The 22,860-nt window shown below is 41.3% G+C and overlaps 1 protein-coding gene across 1 annotated transcript in view; it reads left to right on the top strand.

Annotated features, from left to right (window-relative positions):
* LOC141767002 (transcription factor Maf-like) overlaps positions 1–22,860 on the top strand; it is a 75,479-nt gene that overhangs the window by 11,328 nt on the left and 41,291 nt on the right. The window contains exon 2 of the mRNA XM_074634269.1: positions 10,770–10,840. Coding sequence (XP_074490370.1) covers positions 10,770–10,797 — 28 coding nt within the window. The 3' untranslated portion in view covers positions 10,798–10,840. The remainder of the gene's footprint in view (positions 1–10,769; positions 10,841–22,860) is intronic.

Below are 22,860 nucleotides of genomic sequence, written 5' to 3'. Positions count from 1 at the left end.
TGTCTGTTGGTCTGTCTGTTGGTCTGTCTGTTGGTCTGTCCATGTGAGAGTCTGTCTGTTGTTCTGTCTGTTGTTCTGTCTGTTGGTCTGTCTATGTGAGCATCTGTCTGTTGTTCTGTCTGTTGGTCTGTCTGTTGGTCTGTCCATGTGAGCGTCTGTCTTTTGTTCGGTCAGTTGGTCTGTCCATGTGAGCGTCTGTCTGTTGTTCTGTCTGTTGGTCTGTCTGTTGGTCTGTCTGTTGGTCTGTCCATGTGAGAGTCTGTCTGTTGGTCTGTCTATTGGTCTGTCTGTTGGTCTGTCCATGTGAGAGTCTGTCTGTTGTTCTGTCTGTTGTTCTGTCTGTTGGTCTGTCCATGTGAGAGTCTGTCTGTTGTTCTGTCTGTTGGTCTGTCTGTTGGTCTGTCCATGTGAGCGTCTGTCTTTTGTTCTGTCTGTTGGTCTGTCCATGTGAGCGTCTGTCTGTTGTTCTGTCTGTTGGTCTGTCTGTTGGTCTGTCCATGTGAGCGTCTGTCTGTTGTTCTGTCTGTTGTTCTGTCTGTTGGTCTGTCTGTTGGTCTGTCTGTTGGTCTGTCTATGTGAGCGTCTGTCTGTTGTTCTGTCTGTTGGTCTGTCTGTTGGTATGTCCATGTGAGCGTCTGTCTTTTGTTCTGTCTGTTGGTCTGTCCATGTGAGCGTCTGTCTGTTGTTCTGTCTGTTGGTCTGTCTGTTGGTCTGTCTATGTGAGCGTCTGTCTGTTGTTCTGTCTGTTGGTCTGTCTGTTGGTCTGTCCATGTGAGCGTCTGTCTGTTGTTCTGTCTGTTGGTCTGTCCATGTGAGCGTCTGTCTGTTGTTCTGTCTGTTGGTCTGTCCATGTGAGCGTCTGTCTGTTGGTCTGTCTGTTGGTCTGTCTGTTGGTCTGTCCATGTGAGAGTCTGTCTGTTGGTCTGTCCATGTGCGCGTCTGTCTGTTGGTCTGTCCATGTGAGTGTCTGTCTGTTGGTCTGTCTATGTGAGAGTCTGTCTGTTGGTCTGTCCATGTGAGTGTCTGTCTGTTGGTCTGTCCATGTGAGCGTCTGTCTGTTGGTCTGTCCATGTGAGTGTCTGTCTGTTGGTCTGTCTGTTGGTCTGTCTGTTGGTCTGTCCATGTGAGAGTCTGTCTGTTGGTCTGTCCATGTGCGCGTCTGTCTGTTGGTCTGTCCATGTGAGTGTCTGTCTGTTGGTCTGTCTATGTGAGTGTCTGTCTGTTGGTCTGTCTATGTGAGAGTCTGTCTGTTGGTCTGTCCATGTGAGTGTCTGTCTGTTGGTCTGTCTATGTGAGAGTCTGTCTGTTGGTCTGTCCATGTGAGTGTCTGTCTGTTGGTCTGTCCATGTGAGCGTCTGTCTGTTGGTCTGTCCATGTGAGCGTCTGTCTGTTGGTCTGTCTATGTGAGCGTCTGTCTGTTGGTCTGTCTGTTGGTCTGTCTGTTGGTCTGTCCATGTGAGAGTCTGTCTGTTGGTCTGTCCATGTGAGAGTCTGTCTGTTGGTCTGTCTGTTGGTCTGTCTATGTGAGCGTCTGTCTGTTGTTCTGTCTGTTGGTCTGTCTGTTGGTCTGTCCATGTGAGCGTCTGTCTGTTGTGTTTATCAAGCTCTTTGTCTGTCTTCACCTCTACAGTACAGAGCGTCTGTCTGTTGGTCTGTCTGTTGGTCTGTCTGTTGGTCTGTCTGTTGGTCTGTCTATGTGAGCGTCTGTCTGTTGGTCTGTCTGTTGGTCTGTCTATGTGAGCGTCTGTCTGTTGGTCTGTCTGTTGGTCTGTCTGTTGGTCTGTCTATGTGAGCGTCTGTCTGTTGATCTGTCTGTTGGTCTGTCTATGTGAGCGTCTGTCTGTTGGTCTGTCTGTTGGTCTGTCTATGTGAGCGTCTGTCTGTTGGTCTGTCTGTTGGTCTGTCTGTTGGTCTACAGTACAGAGCGTCTGTCTGTTGGTCTGTCTGTTGGTCTGTCTGTTGGTCTGTCTGTTGGTCTGTCTATGTGAGCGTCTGTCTGTTGGTCTGTCTGTTGGTCTGTCTATGTGAGCGTCTGTCTGTTGGTCTGTCTGTTGGTCTGTCTGTTGGTCTGTCTATGTGAGCGTCTGTCTGTTGGTCTGTCTGTTGGTCTGTCTATGTGAGCGTCTGTCTGTTGGTCTGTCTGTTGGTCTGTCTATGTGAGCGTCTGTCTGTTGGTCTGTCTGTTGGTCTGTCTGTTGGTCTGTCCATGTGAGAGTCTGTCTGTTGTTCTGTCTGTTGTTCTGTCTGTTGGTCTGTCTATGTGAGCATCTGTCTGTTGTTCTGTCTGTTGGTCTGTCTGTTGGTCTGTCCATGTGAGCGTCTGTCTTTTGTTCGGTCAGTTGGTCTGTCCATGTGAGCGTCTGTCTGTTGTTCTGTCTGTTGGTCTGTCTGTTGGTCTGTCTGTTGGTCTGTCCATGTGAGAGTCTGTCTGTTGGTCTGTCTATTGGTCTGTCTGTTGGTCTGTCCATGTGAGAGTCTGTCTGTTGTTCTGTCTGTTGTTCTGTCTGTTGGTCTGTCCATGTGAGAGTCTGTCTGTTGTTCTGTCTGTTGGTCTGTCTGTTGGTCTGTCCATGTGAGCGTCTGTCTTTTGTTCTGTCTGTTGGTCTGTCCATGTGAGCGTCTGTCTGTTGTTCTGTCTGTTGGTCTGTCTGTTGGTCTGTCCATGTGAGCGTCTGTCTGTTGTTCTGTCTGTTGTTCTGTCTGTTGGTCTGTCTGTTGGTCTGTCTGTTGGTCTGTCTATGTGAGCGTCTGTCTGTTGTTCTGTCTGTTGGTCTGTCTGTTGGTATGTCCATGTGAGCGTCTGTCTTTTGTTCTGTCTGTTGGTCTGTCCATGTGAGCGTCTGTCTGTTGTTCTGTCTGTTGGTCTGTCTGTTGGTCTGTCTATGTGAGCGTCTGTCTGTTGTTCTGTCTGTTGGTCTGTCTGTTGGTCTGTCCATGTGAGCGTCTGTCTGTTGTTCTGTCTGTTGGTCTGTCCATGTGAGCGTCTGTCTGTTGTTCTGTCTGTTGGTCTGTCCATGTGAGCGTCTGTCTGTTGGTCTGTCTGTTGGTCTGTCTGTTGGTCTGTCCATGTGAGAGTCTGTCTGTTGGTCTGTCCATGTGCGCGTCTGTCTGTTGGTCTGTCCATGTGAGTGTCTGTCTGTTGGTCTGTCTATGTGAGAGTCTGTCTGTTGGTCTGTCCATGTGAGTGTCTGTCTGTTGGTCTGTCCATGTGAGCGTCTGTCTGTTGGTCTGTCCATGTGAGTGTCTGTCTGTTGGTCTGTCTGTTGGTCTGTCTGTTGGTCTGTCCATGTGAGAGTCTGTCTGTTGGTCTGTCCATGTGCGCGTCTGTCTGTTGGTCTGTCCATGTGAGTGTCTGTCTGTTGGTCTGTCTATGTGAGTGTCTGTCTGTTGGTCTGTCTATGTGAGGGTCTGTCTGTTGGTCTGTCCATGTGAGTGTCTGTCTGTTGGTCTGTCTATGTGAGAGTCTGTCTGTTGGTCTGTCCATGTGAGTGTCTGTCTGTTGGTCTGTCCATGTGAGCGTCTGTCTGTTGGTCTGTCCATGTGAGCGTCTGTCTGTTGGTCTGTCTATGTGAGCGTCTGTCTGTTGGTCTGTCTGTTGGTCTGTCTGTTGGTCTGTCCATGTGAGAGTCTGTCTGTTGGTCTGTCCATGTGAGAGTCTGTCTGTTGGTCTGTCTGTTGGTCTGTCTATGTGAGCGTCTGTCTGTTGTTCTGTCTGTTGGTCTGTCTGTTGGTCTGTCCATGTGAGCGTCTGTCTGTTGTTCTGTCTGTTGGTCTTTCCATGTGAGCGTCTGTCTGTTGTTCTGTCTGTTGGTCTGTCCATGTGAGCGTCTGTCTGTTGGTCTGTCTGTTGGTCTGTCTGTTGGTCTGTCCATGTGAGAGTCTGTCTGTTGGTCTGTCCATGTGCGCGTCTGTCTGTTGGTCTGTCCATGTGAGAGTCTGTCTGTTGTTCTGTCTGTTGGTCTGTCTGTTGGTCTGTCCATGTGAGCGTCTGTCTTTTGTTCTGTCTGTTGGTCTGTCCATGTGAGCGTCTGTCTGTTGTTCTGTCTGTTGGTCTGTCTGTTGGTCTGTCCATGTGAGCGTCTGTCTGTTGTTCTGTCTGTTGTTCTGTCTGTTGGTCTGTCTGTTGGTCTGTCTGTTGGTCTGTCTATGTGAGCATCTGTCTGTTGTTCTGTCTGTTGGTCTGTCTGTTGGTATGTCCATGTGAGCGTCTGTCTTTTGTTCTGTCTGTTGGTCTGTCCATGTGAGCGTCTGTCTGTTGTTCTGTCTGTTGGTCTGTCTGTTGGTCTGTCTGTTGGTCTGTCTATGTGAGCGTCTGTCTGTTGTTCTGTCTGTTGGTCTGTCTGTTGGTCTGTCCATGTGAGCGTCTGTCTGTTGTTCTGTCTGTTGGTCTGTCCATGTGAGCGTCTGTCTGTTGTTCTGTCTGTTGGTCTGTCCATGTGAGCGTCTGTCTGTTGGTCTGTCTGTTGGTCTGTCTGTTGGTCTGTCTGTTGGTCTGTCCATGTGAGAGTCTGTCTGTTGGTCTGTCCATGTGCGCGTCTGTCTGTTGGTCTGTCCATGTGAGTGTCTGTCTGTTGGTCTGTCTATGTGAGAGTCTGTCTGTTGGTCTGTCCATGTGAGTGTCTGTCTGTTGGTCTGTCCATGTGAGCGTCTGTCTGTTGGTCTGTCCATGTGAGTGTCTGTCTGTTGGTCTGTCTGTTGGTCTGTCCATGTGAGCGTCTGTCTGTTGGTCTGTCTATGTGAGCGTCTGTCTGTTGGTCTGTCTGTTGGTCTGTCTGTTGGTCTGTCCATGTGAGAGTCTGTCTGTTGGTCTGTCCATGTGAGAGTCTGTCTGTTGGTCTGTCTGTTGGTCTGTCTATGTGAGCGTCTGTCTGTTGTTCTGTCTGTTGGTCTGTCTGTTGGTCTGTCCATGTGAGCGTCTGTCTGTTGTTCTGTCTGTTGGTCTGTCCATGTGAGCGTCTGTCTGTAGTTCTGTCTGTTGGTCTGTCCATGTGAGCGTCTGTCTGTTGGTCTGTCTGTTGGTCTGTCTGTTGGTCTGTCTGTTGGTCTGTCCATGTGAGAGTCTGTCTGTTGGTCTGTCCATGTGCGCGTCTGTCTGTTGGTCTGTCCATGTGAGTGTCTGTCTGTTGGTCTGTCTATGTGAGAGTCTGTCTGTTGGTCTGTCCATGTGAGTGTCTGTCTGTTGGTCTGTCCATGTGAGCGTCTGTCTGTTGGTCTGTCCATGTGAGTGTCTGTCTGTTGGTCTGTCTGTTGTTCTGTCCATGTGAGCGTCTGTCTGTTGGTCTGTCTATGTGAGCGTCTGTCTGTTGGTCTGTCTGTTGGTCTGTCTGTTGGTCTGTCCATGTGAGAGTCTGTCTGTTGGTCTGTCCATGTGAGAGTCTGTCTGTTGGTCTGTCCATGTGAGCGTCTGTCTGTTGGTCTGTCCATGTGAGTGTCTGTCTGTTGGTCTGTCCATGTGAGTGTCTGTCTCTTGGTCTGTCCATGTGAGCGTCTGTCTGTTGGTCTGTCTGTTGGTCTGTCCATGTGAGAGTCTGTCTGTTGGTCTGTCCATGTGAGCGTCTGTCTGTTGGTCTGTCTATGTGAGAGTCTGTCTGTTGGTCTGTCCATGTGAGCGTCTGTCTGTTGGTCTGTCTATGTGAGCTTCTGTCTGTTGGTCTGTCTGTTGGTCTGTCCATGTGAGTGTCTGTCTGTTGGTCTGTCCATGTGAGCGTCTGTCTGTTGGTCTGTCCATGTGAGAGTCTGTCTGTTGGTCTGTCCATGTGAGAGTCTGTCTGTTGGTCTGTCTGTTGGTCTGTCCATGTGAGCGTCTGTCTGTTGGTCTGTCTGTTGGTCTGTCTGTTTGTCTGTCTGTTGGTCTGTCTATGTGAGCGTCTGTCTGTTGGTCTGTCTGTTGGTCTGTCCATGTGAGCGTCTGTCTGTTGTTCTGTCTGTTGTTCTGTCTGTTGGTCTGTCTGTTTGTCTGTCTGTTGGTCTGTCTATGTGAGCGTCTGTCTGTTGGTCTGTCTGTTGGTCTGTCTGTTGGTCTGTCCATGTGAGCGTCTGTCTGTTGTCCTGTCTGTTGTTCTGTCTGTTGGTCTGTCTGTTGGTCTGTCTATGTGAGCGTCTGTCTGTTGGTCTGTCTGTTGGTCTGTCCATGTGAGCGTCTGTCTGTTGTTCTGTCTGTTGGTCTGTCCATGTGAGCGTCTGTCTGTTGTTCTGTCTGTTGGTCTGTCTGTTGGTCTGTCTGTTGGTCTGTCCATGTGAGCGTCTGTCTGTTGTTCTGTCTGTTGGTCTGTCCATGTGAGCGTCTGTCTGTTGTTCTGTCTGTTGGTCTGTCTGTTGGTCTGTCCATGTGAGAGTCTGTCTGTTGGTCTGTCCATGTGAGCGTCTGTCTGTTGGTCTGTCCATGTGAGCGTCTGTCTGTTGGTCTGTCCATGTGAGCGTCTGTCTGTTGTTCTGTCTGTTGGTCTGTCTGTTGGTCTGTCCATGTGAGCGTCTGTCTGTTGGTCTGTCCATGTGAGCGTCTGTCTGTTGGTCTGTCTGTTGGTCTGTCTATGTCAGTGTCTGTCTGTTGGTCAGACTAGTCTGTGCTGCAGGTCGGTCAGTGAGCTCGTCTGTAGCTGAATGGGTGTATTATTAATACATTTTATCTATATTTAATTATTTTAAAAATAATGCACTTAAAGTTTTAAGTATTTTAATGAAGGATGTGTTTTTATAGATTTACAGTGTTTTATCAAACATCATCATCACATGATGTCATAACCTTCTATTTCAGATATACTTTTGGTGTCTATTGCAGTGGGTGTGTGTGTGTGTGTGTGTGTGTGTGTGTGTGTGTGTGTGTGTGTGTGTGTGTGTGTGTGTGTGTGTGTGTGTGCGCGTGTGTGTGTGTGCGTTTGTGTGTGTGTGTGTGTGTTTAGAAGCGTGCATGTGCATCCATGTTTTGGAAATCATGGATTTTATTTGACTGAACATTTAAATGAAGTTTGTTTGTTTGTGCTGCTTTATATAAATATATAACTTTATATAAATATATAACTTTATATATGATTATTTTATATTATTTTAAACTTTCATCTAATTTGTTTGCCTTGAATTTAAATATTTGATGTTTATGATTCAACTCAGAGGTCAATTTTAGGAAAACTATGAATGTGTTGTTCAGGTGAAGTTGGGACTGATATTATTTATTATTATTTATTTATTTATATTATTGATATTAGTTATATAGATATTAGTTATATTAGTTATATAGATATCAGTTATATAGATATTAGTTATATAGATATTAGTTATATAGATATTAGTTATATTAGTTATATAGATATTAGTCATATTAGTTATATAGATATCAGTTATATAGATATTAGTTATATTAGTTATATAGATATTAGTTATATTAGTTATATAGATATTAGTTATATTAGTTATATAGATATTAGTTATATTAGTTATATAGATATCAGTTATATAGATATTAGTTATATTAGTTATACAGATATTAGTTATATTAGTTATATAGATATTAGTTATATTAGTTATATAGATATTAGTTATATTAGTTATATAGATATCAGTTATATAGATATTAGTTATATTAGTTATATAGATATTAGTTATATTAGTTATATAGATATCAGTTATATTAGTTATATAGATATTAGTTATATTAGTTATATAGATATCAGTTATATAGATATTAGTTATATTAGTTATATAGATATTAGTTATATAGATATTAGTTATATTAGTTATATAGATATTAGTTATATAGATATTAGTTATATTAGTTATATAGATATTAGTTATATTAGTTATATAGATATTAGTTATATTAGTTATATAGATATCAGTTATATAGATATTAGTTATATTAGTTATATAGATATTAGTTATATTAGTTATATAGATATTAGTTATATTAGTTATATAGATATTAGTTATATTAGTTATATAGATATCAGTTATATAGATATTAGTTATATTAGTTATATAGATATTAGTTATATAGATATTAGTTATATTAGTTATATAGATATTAGTTATATTAGTTATATAGATATCAGTTATATAGATATTAGTTATATTAGTTATATAGATATTAGTTATATAGATATTAGTTATATAGATATTAGTTATATAGATATCAGTTATATAGATATTAGTTATATTAGTTATATAGATATTAGTTATATTAGTTATATAGATATTAGTTATATAGATATTAGTTATATTAGTTATATAGATATTAGTTATATAGATATTAGTTATATTAGTTATATAGATATCAGTTATATAGATATTAGTTATATTAGTTATATAGATATTAGTTATATTAGTTATATAGATATTAGTTATATAGATATTAGTTATATTAGTTATATAGATATTAGTTATATAGATATTAGTTATATTAGTTATATAGATATTAGTTATATTAGTTATATAGATATTAGTTATATTAGTTATATAGATATTAGTTATATTAGTTATATAGATATCAGTTATATAGATATTAGTTATATTAGTTATATAGATATTAGTTATATTAGTTATATAGATATTAGTTATATTAGTTATATAGATATCAGTTATATAGATATTAGTTATATTAGTTATATAGATATTAGTTATATAGATATTAGTTATATAGATATTAGTTATATTAGTTATATAGATATTAGTTATATTAGTTATATAGATATTAGTTATATTAGTTATATAGATATTAGTTATATTAGTTATATAGATATTAGTTATATTAGTTATATAGATATTAGTTATATTAGTTATATAGATATTAGTTATATTAGTTATATAGATATTAGTTATATTAGTTATATAGATATTAGTTATATTAGTTATATAGATATTAGTTATATTAGTTATATAGATATTAGTTATATTAGTTATATAGATATTAGTTATATTAGTTATATAGATATCAGTTATATTAGTTATATAGATATTAGTTATATTAGTTATATAGATATTAGTTATATTAGTTATATAGATATCAGTTATATTAGTTATATAGATATTAGTTATATTAGTTATATAGATATTAGTTATATTAGTTATATAGATATTAGTTATATAGATATTAGTTATATTAGTTATATAGATATTAGTTATATTAGTTATATAGATATTAGTTATATTAGTTATATAGATATTAGTTATATTAGTTATATAGATATTAGTTATATTAGTTATATAGATATTAGTTATATTAGTTATATAGATATTAGTTATATTAGTTATATAGATATCAGTTATATAGATATTAGTTATATTAGTTATATAGATATTAGTTATATTAGTTATATAGATATTAGTTATATAGATATTAGTTATATTAGTTATATAGATATTAGTTATATTAGTTATATAGATATTAGTTATATTAGTTATATAGATATTAGTTATATTAGTTATATAGATATTAGTTATATTAGTTATATAGATATCAGTTATATTAGTTATATAGATATTAGTTATATTAGTTATATAGATATTAGTTATATAGATATTAGTTATATAGATATCAGTTATATTAGTTATATAGATATTAGTTATATTAGTTATATAGATATTAGTTATATTAGTTATATAGATATTAGTTATATTAGTTATATAGATATCAGTTATATAGATATTAGTTATATTAGTTATATAGATATCAGTTATATTAGTTATATAGATATTAGTTATATTAGTTATATAGATATTAGTTATATTAGTTATATAGATATTAGTTATATTAGTTATATAGATATTAGTTATATTAGTTATATAGATATTAGTTATATTAGTTATATAGATATTAGTTATATTAGTTATATAGATATCAGTTATATTAGTTATATAGATATTAGTTATATTAGTTATATAGATATTAGTTATATTAGTTATATAGATATTAGTTATATTAGTTATATAGATATTAGTTATATTAGTTATATAGATATTAGTTATATTAGTTATATAGATATTAGTTATATTAGTTATATAGATATCAGTTATATTAGTTATATAGATATTAGTTATATTAGTTATATAGATATTAGTTATATTAGTTATATAGATATTAGTTATATAGATATTAGTTATATTAGTTATATAGATATCAGTTATATTAGTTATATAGATATCAGTTATATTAGTTATATAGATATTAGTTATATTAGTTATATAGATATTAGTTATATTAGTTATATAGATATCAGTTATATAGATATTAGTTATATTAGTTATATAGATATCAGTTATATTAGTTATATAGATATCAGTTATATTAGTTATATAGATATTAGTTATATTAGTTATATAGATATTAGTTATATTAGTTATATAGATATTAGTTATATTAGTTATATAGATATCAGTTATATAGATATTAGTTATATTAGTTATATAGATATCAGTTATATTAGTTATATAGATATTAGTTATATTAGTTATATAGATATTAGTTATATTAGTTATATAGATATTAGTTATATTAGTTATATAGATATTAGTTATATTAGTTATATAGATATCAGTCCGCAGTAATTCATGACTTTATCTTTGCTCTTTTATCACGTCCCTTTTCTTTAGATTCATCAACAACCACAACTTAATGTTCACAGTGGGTTTTGTCTGCAGCAGAGTTTCCTGTGTTGTCGGATCACTCTGTATTTATTTATATATATATGTATATATATATATATGCATATATATATATATACATATATATATGTATATATTTCTGTTTTATAACACATTTCTGTTTCCCGTCTTCGCAGGACGTCAAGAAAATTCCTCCATCTGTGATGGAGAGCTGTGACGTCTCCGTCCCACCACGCTGGAGTCTGAGGTAACCTGCTCTCTTTTTAATCATCGACGCTCCTTTACTTTACAACACTCATTAATTTAATACATTCACATTCTTATAATATTTAAAAGTGTCAAATTAAAATATATTAGAATATAAACTTTCTCAAACAGTTGAGTGTTGCAGAAGTCTGATGATTTCATGTCTGCTAATGTTCACACAAAGCTTTTATTAATAATAATAATAATAATAATAATCTTTAGGAACTGATCCATCACAATGATGTTGTCAGAATTAACTGAAGTACTTATTTATTTTACTTACATTTACAACATTTTGGATTTATACACAAAAGGACTCACTATCGATCTCTTTGATTTGAGTTTACTTTATATTTAAAAAGGAAAAGATAGGTTACATTCAAGCTAAACATTTGAAACCATATCAAATACACAGCATGCTGCTAATGCTGAACACAACTGCTTTCTGCTCTTCATTCAATCAGTCTTTACACGGTAGGCTTAAATCTGTAGCTCTAGAACATCTGGATATTTTCAATAAAAGTGAGTATAACGCCTCAGATAGAAAGTCAGATTGTTGCTCATGTTTATATTGATTTCATTTCATTTGGGAAAGCAGGCACCAGGGATGGTTTCATTATTAGATCTTTTTCTCACTTCATATTTAGCTCTGTGACGATCAGAACGCTCTCTCCACCGCTGTTGTGTCTTATGCAGTTCTCTGACGCCGCTGCTTGATTGACAGGAGGGTGACATGCGCTGTGCTCATGGGATGAGGCCAAAACTTTTTGTCTTGACCCTTTGACCTCCTTCACTCTCTCAGCTCTCTCTGCGGAGACAAACATTATCTTTTATTTCTGGCTGATGGACGGATGGTGGGATAGCAGAGGAAGGCGCAGGATGATGGAGTGAGGGAGGGAAAGCGAGGGCTAGTTTCTTTTTGCGTTTTCACGTTGCCAGTCGGAAAATAGCTGGAGAGGAAGGATGGAAGGAAGGAACCGAGGCAAAGTTAGGGAAGGAGTTAAGGGATTGAGGGCAGGAAGGCAACTGGATGTAAATGCACGCCAGGGTGAGAGAACAGGAGGAGGCTAGGGAAGGGAGGAAGAGGGATGTTAGGAGGACTCCTGGCCGTGGCTGCAGACAGACAGGCAGGGTGAGAGAAGAGGAGGAGGAGAGGGAAGGGAGGATGAGGGAGGAAGAGGGATGGAGGGCTCCTGGCCGTGGCTGCAGACAGACAGGCAGGGTGAGAGAACAGGAGGAGAGGGAAGGGAGGATGAGGGAGGAAGAGGGATGGAGGGCTCCTGGCCGTGGCTGCAGACAGACAGGCGGGTAACCAGAGGCAGCCGGTGACCTTCTCTGCTGCTGGAGGATCGAAGGCTTTATTTAAAGGCCTGGTCAATGCTGGCTGCTGCTGAGGTATCAGCCTCTCAGCCAGGCGACTCATCACCACTGTAATACAACTCTCTAACCCTAACCCCCCCCCGCACACGCACACACACACACACACGCACACACACACACACACACACACACACACACACACATACAGACAGGACACTCTCTGGACACCTCAGGTTTTACACTGTACAGTGGAGAGGCTGGACAGAGGAAACTACAGCATCAGCATCAGCTAGTTTTACTGTGCAGCAGACAGAATACTCTACGTTCCTCGTGTGCTCAGCATTGTGAAGCTCAGCATTGTGAAGCTCATGCTTGTTTTGCCTTCACTGTGCATGCACTCCATCACTGTCCGTTCTTTATACAATTATAAATGGACAGCAGGATTGTCTGTGTGACGTAGTGATACAGTGAGGATGGAGGTGAAGAAAGGGTTAAAAGATGACAGAATGCAGGCTGCTAAGGTAAGACACCTGCGTCTATGTGAGTGTGTGGGGAGCACGTGTTCGTGCACTCGAATGTGTGTGTGGCTGCAGCGTTAGGACACCTGCATGCTTCAGCACTTTCTGGCTGTCAGGAGCTCTGAGGTCACAGGCGGGGGGGTGGAGAGGTCACATTAGAGGAATCTTCAGAGCCCCCTCCCACCCACCACGCCAACCCCCCCGTTATCCCCGTCATCCCTCCACCTCCTCCTCCTCCTCGTCTTCCCCTCGTGGTGACGGAGTGAGTCGGCCACTCGGGGAGGGGGGAAGGGACGCAAGGTGCCTCCGTGGCTGACAGCAGGCAGGTCAGGAAGGAGGAAGGACACATGCGTACATGCACGCAGACACATCAAGGTGTGTGAGCATGTGAAAGGAAGGAAGAAAGAGAGCACATTTAAAGCTGCAGTAGGCAGAATATTTTTGGCATCATTGAGCAAAAATTCGAAAATAACCTTTCATCATATTGTAATTGAAGTGTTCTGAGAGAGAACTAGACTTCTGCTCCTCCTCATGGCTCTGTTCTCAGGCTTTAGAACATCTAGCCCGTGACGGGAGACTTTGACCAATCACAGGTCACTTCAGAGAGAGAGAGCGTTCCTATTGGCTGAGCTCCGGCTGGTGGGCGGTGGGGTAGGCTTAGGGTTAGTTTGACCTTTTGATCAGAGTTGGTGAGTGATTGACAGCTGCTCAGAGATGGCAGACTTCAGATCAGCTCTGATTGGTTGTTTTCCTCCGGTCTGTGAAATCTTGCAGATGCCGTTAGGAGCACCAGAGGACACAGAGGGACATGATTTATTCCAGATTACCTGTCTCATGTACTACTGTCAGGATATAGTGACCGTTTTATAAAAATAACTTGTTTAAATCATATTTGCTCCATTTCTGCCTACTACATCTTTAAGTGTACGTAAACACCTAAAGACGGTGGTTAATATCAAAGCTTCAAATACGGCTGTTTGTTCATGAAAAATAGAAATATCAATTAGACAGAAGATTGATGTATATAACGATATCGGTTTAGGCTTGTTAGCGTTCGTCACACTGAATTACGTAGAACGTTCATCATACTGGACTACGTAGAAACGTTCATCACTACGTAGTAACCTTCGTCACACTGGACTACGTAGTAACGTTCATCACACTGGACTACGTAGAAACATTCATCACACTGGACTACGTAGAAACGTTCATCACTACGTAGTAACCTTCGTCACACTGGACTACGTAGTAACGTTCATCACACTGGACTACGTAGAAACATTCATCACACTGGACTACGTAGTAACGTTCATCACTACGTAGTAACCTTCGTCACACTGGACTACGTAGTAACGTTCATCACACTGGACTACGTAGAAACATTCATCACACTGGACTACGTAGTAACGTTCATCACACTGAATTACGTAGAACGTTCATCATACTGGATTACGTAGAAACATTCATCACACTGGACTACGTAGTAACGTTCATCACTACGTAGTAACCTTCGTCACACTGGACTACGTAGTAACGTTCATCACACTGAATTACGTAGAACGTTCATCATACTGGATTACGTAGAAACATTCATCACACTGGACTACGTAGAAACGTTCATCACTACGTAGTAACCTTCGTCACACTGGACTACGTAGTAACGTTCATCACACTGAATTACGTAGAACGTTCATCATACTGGACTACGTAGAAACATTCATCACACTGGACTACGTAGTAACGTTCATCACACTGGACTACGCAGGAACGTTCATCACACTGGACTACGTAGTAACGTTCATCACTACGTAGTAACCTTCGTCACACTGGACTACGTAGTAACGTTCATCACACTGGACTACGTAGTAACGTTCATCACTACGTAGTAACTTTCGTCACACTGGACTACGTATTAACGTTCATCACACTGGACTACGTAGAAACATTCATCACACTGGACTACGTAGTAACGTTCATCACTACGTAGTAACCTTCGTCACACTGGACTACGTAGTAACGTTCATCATACTGGATTACGTAGAAACATTCATCACACTGGACTACGTAGTAACGTTCATCACTACGTAGTAACCTTCGTCACACTGGACTACGTAGTAACGTTCATCACACTGGACTACGTAGAAACATTCATCACACTGGACTACGTAGTAACGTTCATCATACTGGATTACGTAGAAACATTCATCACACTGGACTACGTAGTAACGTTCGTCACACTGAATTACGTAGAACGTTCATCATACTGGACTACGTAGAAACATTCATCACACTGGACTACGTAGTAACGTTCATCACTACGTAGTAACCTTCGTCACACTGGACTACGTAGTAACGTTCATCACACTGGACTACGTAGTAACCTACGTCACACTGGACTACGTAGTAACCTACGTCACACTGGACTACGTAATAACGTTCGTCACACTGAATTACGTAGAACGTTCATCATACTGGACTACGTAGAAACGTTCATCACACTGGACTACGTAGTAACGTTCATCACTACGTAGTAACCTTCGTCACACTGGACTACGTAGTAACGTTCATCACTACGTAGTAACCTTCGTCACACTGGACTACGTAGTAACGTTCATCACACTGGACTACGTAGAAACATTCATTACACTGGACTACGTAGTAACGTTCATCACTACGTAGTAACCTTCGTCACACTGGACTACGTAGTAACGTTCATCACTACGTAGTAACCTTCGTCACACTGGACTACGTAGTAACGTTCATCACACTGGACTACGTAGAAACATTCATCACACTGGACTACGTAGTAACGTTCATCATACTGGATTACGTAGAAACATTCATCACACTGGACTACGTAGTAACGTTCGTCACACTGAATTACGTAGAACGTTCATCATACTGGACTACGTAGAAACATTCATCACACTGGACTACGTAGTAACGTTCATCACTACGTAGTAACCTTCGTCACACTGGACTACGTAGTAACGTTCATCACACTGGACTACGTAGTAACCTACGTCACACTGGACTACGTAGTAACCTACGTCACACTGGACTACGTAATAACGTTCGTCACACTGAATTACGTAGAACGTTCATCATACTGGACTACGTAGAAACGTTCATCACACTGGACTACGTAGTAACGTTCATCACTACGTAGTAACCTTCGTCACACTGGACTACGTAGTAACGTTCATCACTACGTAGTAACCTTCGTCACACTGGACTACGTAGTAACGTTCATCATACTGGATTACGTAGAAACATTCATCACACTGGACTACGTAGTAACGTTCATCACTACGTAGTAACCTTCGTCACACTGGACTACGTAGTAACGTTCATCACACTGGACTACGTAGTAACCTACGTCACACTGGACTACGTAATAACGTTCGTCACACTGAATTACGTAGAACGTTCATCATACTGGACTACGTAGAAACGTTCATCACACTGGACTACGTAGTAACGTTCATCACTACGTAGTAACCTTCGTCACACTGGACTACGTAGTAACGTTCATCACACTGGACTACGTAGAACGTTCATCATACTGGACTACGTAGAACGTTCATCATACTGGACTACGTAGAAACGTTCATCACTACGTAGTAACCTTCGTCACACTGGACTACGTAGTAACGTTCATCACACTGGACTACGTAGAACGTTCATCATACTGGACTACGTAGAAACGTTCATCACTACGTAGTAACCTTCGTCACACTGGACTACGTAGTAACGTTCATCATACTGGACTACGTAGAAACGTTCATCACTACGTAGTAACGTTCATCACACTGGACTACGTAGTAACATTCATCACACTGGACTACGTAGTAACGTTCATCACACTGGACTACGTAGAACGTTCATCACACTGGACTACGTAGAACGTTCATCATACTGGACTACGTAGAAACGTTCATCACTACGTAGTAACGTTCGTCACACTGAATTACGTAGAACGTTCATCATACTGGATTACGTAGAAACATTCATCACACTGGACTACGTAGTAACGTTCATCACTACGTAGTAACCTACGTCACACTGGACTACGTAATAACGTTCGTCACACTGAATTACGTAGAACGTTCATCATACTGGACTACGTAGAAACATTCATCACACTGGACTACGTAGTAACGTTCATCACACTGGACTACGCAGGAACGTTCATCACACTGGACTACGTAGTAACGTTCATCACTACGTAGTAACCTTCGTCACACTGGACTACGTAGTAACGTTCATCACACTGGACTACGTAGTAACGTTCATCACACTGGACTACGTAGTAACGTTCATCACTACGTAGTAACCTTCATCACACTGGACTACGTAGTAACGTTCGTCACACTGAATTACGTAGAACGTTCATCATACTGGATTACGTAGAAACATTCATCACACTGGACTACGTAGTAACGTTCATCACTACGTAGTAACCTTCGTCACACTGGACTACGTAGTAACGTTCATCACACTGGACTACGTAGTAACCTACGTCACACTGGACTACGTAATAACGTTCGTCACACTGAATTACGTAGAACGTTCATCATACTGGACTACGTAGAAACGTTCATCACACTGGACTACGTAGTAACGTTCATCACACTGGACTACGTAGTAACATTCATCACACTGGACTACGTAGTAACGTTCATCACACTGGACTACGTAGTAACATTCATCACACTGGACTACGTAGTAACGTTCATCACACTGGACTACGTAGTAACGTTCATCACACTGGACTACGTAGTAACGTTCATCACTACGTAGTAACCTTCATCACACTGGACTACGTAGTAATCTTCGTCACACTGGACTACGTAGTAACGTTCATCACACTGGACTACGTAGTAATCTTCGTCACACTGGACTACGTAGTAACGTTCATCACACTGGACTACGTAGTAACCTTCGTCACACTGGACTACGTAGTAACGTTCATCACACTGGACTACGCAGGAACGTTCATCACACTGGACTACGTAGTAACGTTCATCACTACGTAGTAACCTTCGTCACACTGGACTACGTAGTAACGTTCATCACACTGGACTACGTAGTAACGTTCATCACACTGGACTACGTAGTAACGTTCATCACTACGTAGTAACCTTCATCACACTGGACTACGTAGTAACGTTCGTCACACTGAATTACGTAGAACGTTCATCATACTGGATTACGTAGAAACATTCATCACACTGGACTACGTAGTAACGTTCATCACTACGTAGTAACCTTCGTCACACTGGACTACGTAGTAACGTTCATCACACTGGACTACGTAGTAACGTTCATCACACTGGACTACGTAGTAACGTTCATCACTACGTAGTAACCTTCATCACACTGGACTACGTAGTAACGTTCATCACACTGGACTACGTAGAACGTTCATCATACTGGATTACGTAGAAACATTCATCACACTGGACTACGTAGTAACGTTCATCACACTGGACTACGTAGTAACCTACGTCACACTGGACTACGTAATAACGTTCGTCACACTGAATTACGTAGAACGTTCATCATACTGGATTACGTAGAAACATTCATCACACTGGACTACGTAGTAACCTACGTCACACTGGACTACGTAATAACGTTCGTCACACTGAATTACGTAGAACGTTCATCATACTGGACTACGTAGAAACGTTCATCACACTGGACTACGTAGTAACGTTCATCACTACGTAGTAACCTTCGTCACACTGGACTACGTAGTAACGTTCATCACACTGGACTACGTAGAAACGTTCATCACTACGTAGTAACATTCATCACACTGGACTACGTAGTAACGTTCATCACACTGGACTACGTAGTAACATTCATCACACTGGACTACGTAGTAACGTTCATCACTACGTAGTAACATTCATCACACTGGACTACGTAGTAACGTTCATCACACTGGACTACGTAGTAACATTCATCACACTGGACTACGTAGTAACGTTCATCACTACGTAGTAACCTTCATCACACTGGACTACGTAGTAACGTTCATCACACTGGACTACGTAGTAATCTTCGTCACACTGGACTACGTAGTAACGTTCATCACACTGGACTACGTAGTAACGTTCGTCACACTGGACTACGTAGTAACCTTCGTCACACTGGACTACGTAGTAACATTCATCACACTGGACTACGTAGTAACCTTCGTCACACTGGACTACGTAGTAACGTTCATCACACTGGACTACGTAGTAACGTTCATCACACTGGTTCATCACACTGGACTACGTAGTAACGTTCATCACACTGGACTACGTAGTAACGTTCATCACACTGGACTACGTAGTAACGTTCATAACACTGGACTACGTAGTAACGTTCATCACACTGGACTACGTAGTAACGTTCATCACTACGTAGTAATGTTCGTCACACTGGACTACGTAGTAACGTTCATCACACTGAACTACGTAGTAACGTTCATCACACTGGACTACTTAGTAACGTTCGTCACACTGGACTACGTAGTAACGTTCACTACGTAGTAACGTTCGTCACACTGGACTACGTAGTAACGTTCATCACACTGGACTACGTAGTAACGTTCATCACACTGGACTACGTAGTAACGTTCACTACGTAGTAACGTTCACTACGTAGTAACGTTCGTCACACTGGACTACGTAGTAACGTTCATCACACTGGACTACGTAGTAACGTTCACTACGTAGTAACGTTCGTCACACTGGACTACATAATAACGTTCACTACGTAGTAACGTTCGTCACACTGGACTACGTAGTAACCTTCGTCACACTGGACTACGTAGTAACGTTCGTCACACTGGACTACGTAGTAACGTTCGTCACACTGGACTACGTAGTAACGTTCGTCACACTGGACTACGTAGTAACCTTCGTCACACTGGACTACGTAGTAACGTTCGTCACACTGGACTACGTAGTAACGTTCATCACACTGAACTACGTAGTAACGTTCATCACACTGGACTACGTAGTAACGTTCATCACACTGGACTACGTAGTAACGTTCGTCACACTGGACTACTTAGTAACGTTCTTCACACTGAACTACGTAGTAACGTTCATCACACTGGACTACGTACGTAGTAACGGGAATCAAACTGGAACATTTTCAACTTCTCACAAAATACCCAAGAGAAAATCTGACTAAAAATAGTATCAATGTATGATGTCAACAAAACTGTATATCATCACTTCTGATATTGGAGCAAAATTCCACAATATGATTTCAGATAATAGATAGCGATTTATCGCCCCCCCGGCTGTGTTGGGCTCTTTTTTGTTGTGCAGCGGCGAGGAGGATTTGCTCTGTCCACAGTTTGACACACTTCACCATCCATTTACTGCTGGGGTTATATATAACTTTATATATATATATATATATAACTACTAGCTGCTCAGTGTGAGACTCGTTACACTGCTATAGTCTTGATAGCGACACAGACGTCATCCCTCAATCCAGAAAATCCCAATGACAGGGGGGATATGAACAGGATGTATGCTCATTATCAGGCCTGGTCTGAAAAGAGAGGAGGCGAGTAGAACCGGGGTCCGGATTCAAAATAACAGAGAAGATTTCACTCACTGCAGTTGTAAAGACACACAAAGTGAAGGTCTTTCCATTTGGATTGTTTTTCAAAATGTGTTGTTTGTTTTTACGTTCCTCTAAACCAGATGTAGAGTAGATGAGGAGAAAGCTGCACCCTCAAGCCAAACCTCTAAACATCAACGCTTTCAACTTATGTTAATATACAATTTTCTCTCCCATATTTCACTTGTTTAAGCTGGATTGTGTTGTTTTATTCAAACATAATTAGTTGTAAAGCTGTTACCACTGTGTGTGTGTGTGTGTGTGTGTGTGTGTGTGTGTGTGTGTGTGTGTGTGTGTGTGTGTGTGTGCGTGTGTGTGAGCCTCAGAGCCCCTGTTGTCCTCAGGTTGTGACTGTGTGTTCACAGCATGATTGAGAGAGGAACTTGTGAAGAGCCGGAGGTTAGTGTGATATAATGTATTCCCCTGAACCACCGCAGCCAGCAGCCCAGGGCCTTCCTCTCACCCGCAGCTCCTTCCTCACTCACACTCACACACTCACTCACACACTCCTTCCTCCCTCACACACTCACTCACACACTCACTCACACACACACACACACTCACACACTCCTTCCTCACTCACACACTCACACACTCACACACTCACTCACACACTCCTTCCTCACTCACACACACACACACACTCACACACTCCTTCCTCACTCACACACACACAAACACACACTCCTTCCTCACTCACACTCACACACTCCTTCCTCACTCACACACTCACACACTCCTTCCTCACTCACACACTCACACACTCCCACCCCCCCACAAACACACCACACACACACCACCACCCACAACACCCCCACACCCACACAACACTACCACACACACCCTCCTACTCACTCACACACACACAAACACACACTCCTCCTCACTCACACTCACACACTCCTTCCTCACTCACACACACACAAACACACACTCCTTCCTCACTCACACTCACACACTCCTTCCTCACTCACACACTCACACACTCCTTCCTCACTCACACTCACACACTCCTTCCTCACTCACAAACACACACTCCTTCCTCACTCACACTCACACACTCCTTCCTCACTCACACACTCACACACTCCTTCCTCACTCACACACTCACACACTCCTTCCTCACTCACACTCACACACTCCTTCCTCACTCACACACACACAAACACACACTCCTTCCTCACTCACACTCACACACTCCTTCCTCACTCACACACTCACACACTCCTTCCTCACTCACACTCACACACTCCTTCCTCACTCACACTCACACACTCCTTCCTCACTCACACACTCACACACTCCTTCCTCACTCACACTCACACACTCCTTCCTCACTCACACACACACAAACACACACTCCTTCCTCACTCACACTCACACAAACACACTCCTTCCTCACTCACACTCACACACTCCTTCCTCACTCACACACTCACTCACACACTCCTTCCTCACTCACACACTCACACACTCACTCACACACTCCTTCCTCACTCACACACACTCACACACTCCTTCCTCACTCACACACACACTCACACACACTCCTTCCTCACTCACACACACACAAACACACACTCCTTCCTCACTCACACACTCACACACTCACAAACACACACTCCTTCCTCACTCACACACGCTCACACACACACACTCCCTCGTCGCTCCCCTCGTGTCGGCGTCGGCGTCGGCGTCGGCGTCCCCTCCTCTCTCTTCCCTGCGGTGACTGTCCAATGCTAGCTGCTTAGCGTTGCACCCAGTGTCTAATTGAATTCCAACACCCCGGCGTTAGCTCCCGATGCTATAGAGATGTTAACACGGCACAATACCAACAGTCCTCGGGACGTGTTTCAACACCCGGCTCCTAAAGAGAAAATTAGTGCTAAGCTCACTCTGGCAGCGCATGATTTATTCAAAGCTCCAAACTATGTCTTGATACTATGTCTGTATCCCCTAAAGGGTCGTCTTTTATAGCCACGAGCGAATCAGCACTTCGTATACACACATGCAGCACATGCAGGATCTGTATGGTGGCTGCGCCGTTGGTAGACAGAGTGTGTGTTTCTCATGCTTCGACTCCATCTATTGTCCCGTATATAAATGTGTCTGCTGGTCTCTCTGCATCCATATTGCTGGTGATGCCGTCCATCGCCTCTCCCTGACACCCTCACTTTTATTCCCTGGCTCTCAAACACTAGCTCTGGGCTTTAATGGCACATATTTCCTGGGCCCGGCTGAAACGGGATGCATCTTCTCCTTGTTAGCTTGATAAATAACCGGGCTGCCGGGAAAGTGCTGAATTTGAGCTTTCAGCCTCTATTTTCTGCTGGATGACATTAATTTTAAGTGCTGAGAAGGAGCTAACTAATACAGACAAATAAATAAGGAGGAGGAAGGGAGGGTGCAGAGGTGCTGGAGTCACTCTGCTGTCCCCCCCCCCCCACCTCCCCCGGTTGCCTGTTTATACACACAAGCATTCATATATGCAATATGCAAAACCTGCAAAAATATACAATACACACACACGTAGTTTCTCAATAGA

This window comes from Sebastes fasciatus, chromosome 4 (assembly GCF_043250625.1).
Source record: "Sebastes fasciatus isolate fSebFas1 chromosome 4, fSebFas1.pri, whole genome shotgun sequence".
Taxonomy (NCBI): Eukaryota; Metazoa; Chordata; class Actinopteri; order Perciformes; family Sebastidae; genus Sebastes; species Sebastes fasciatus.
The sequence above is the reverse complement of the archived record's forward strand: the minus strand, read 5'-3'. Positions and strand labels throughout refer to the sequence as shown.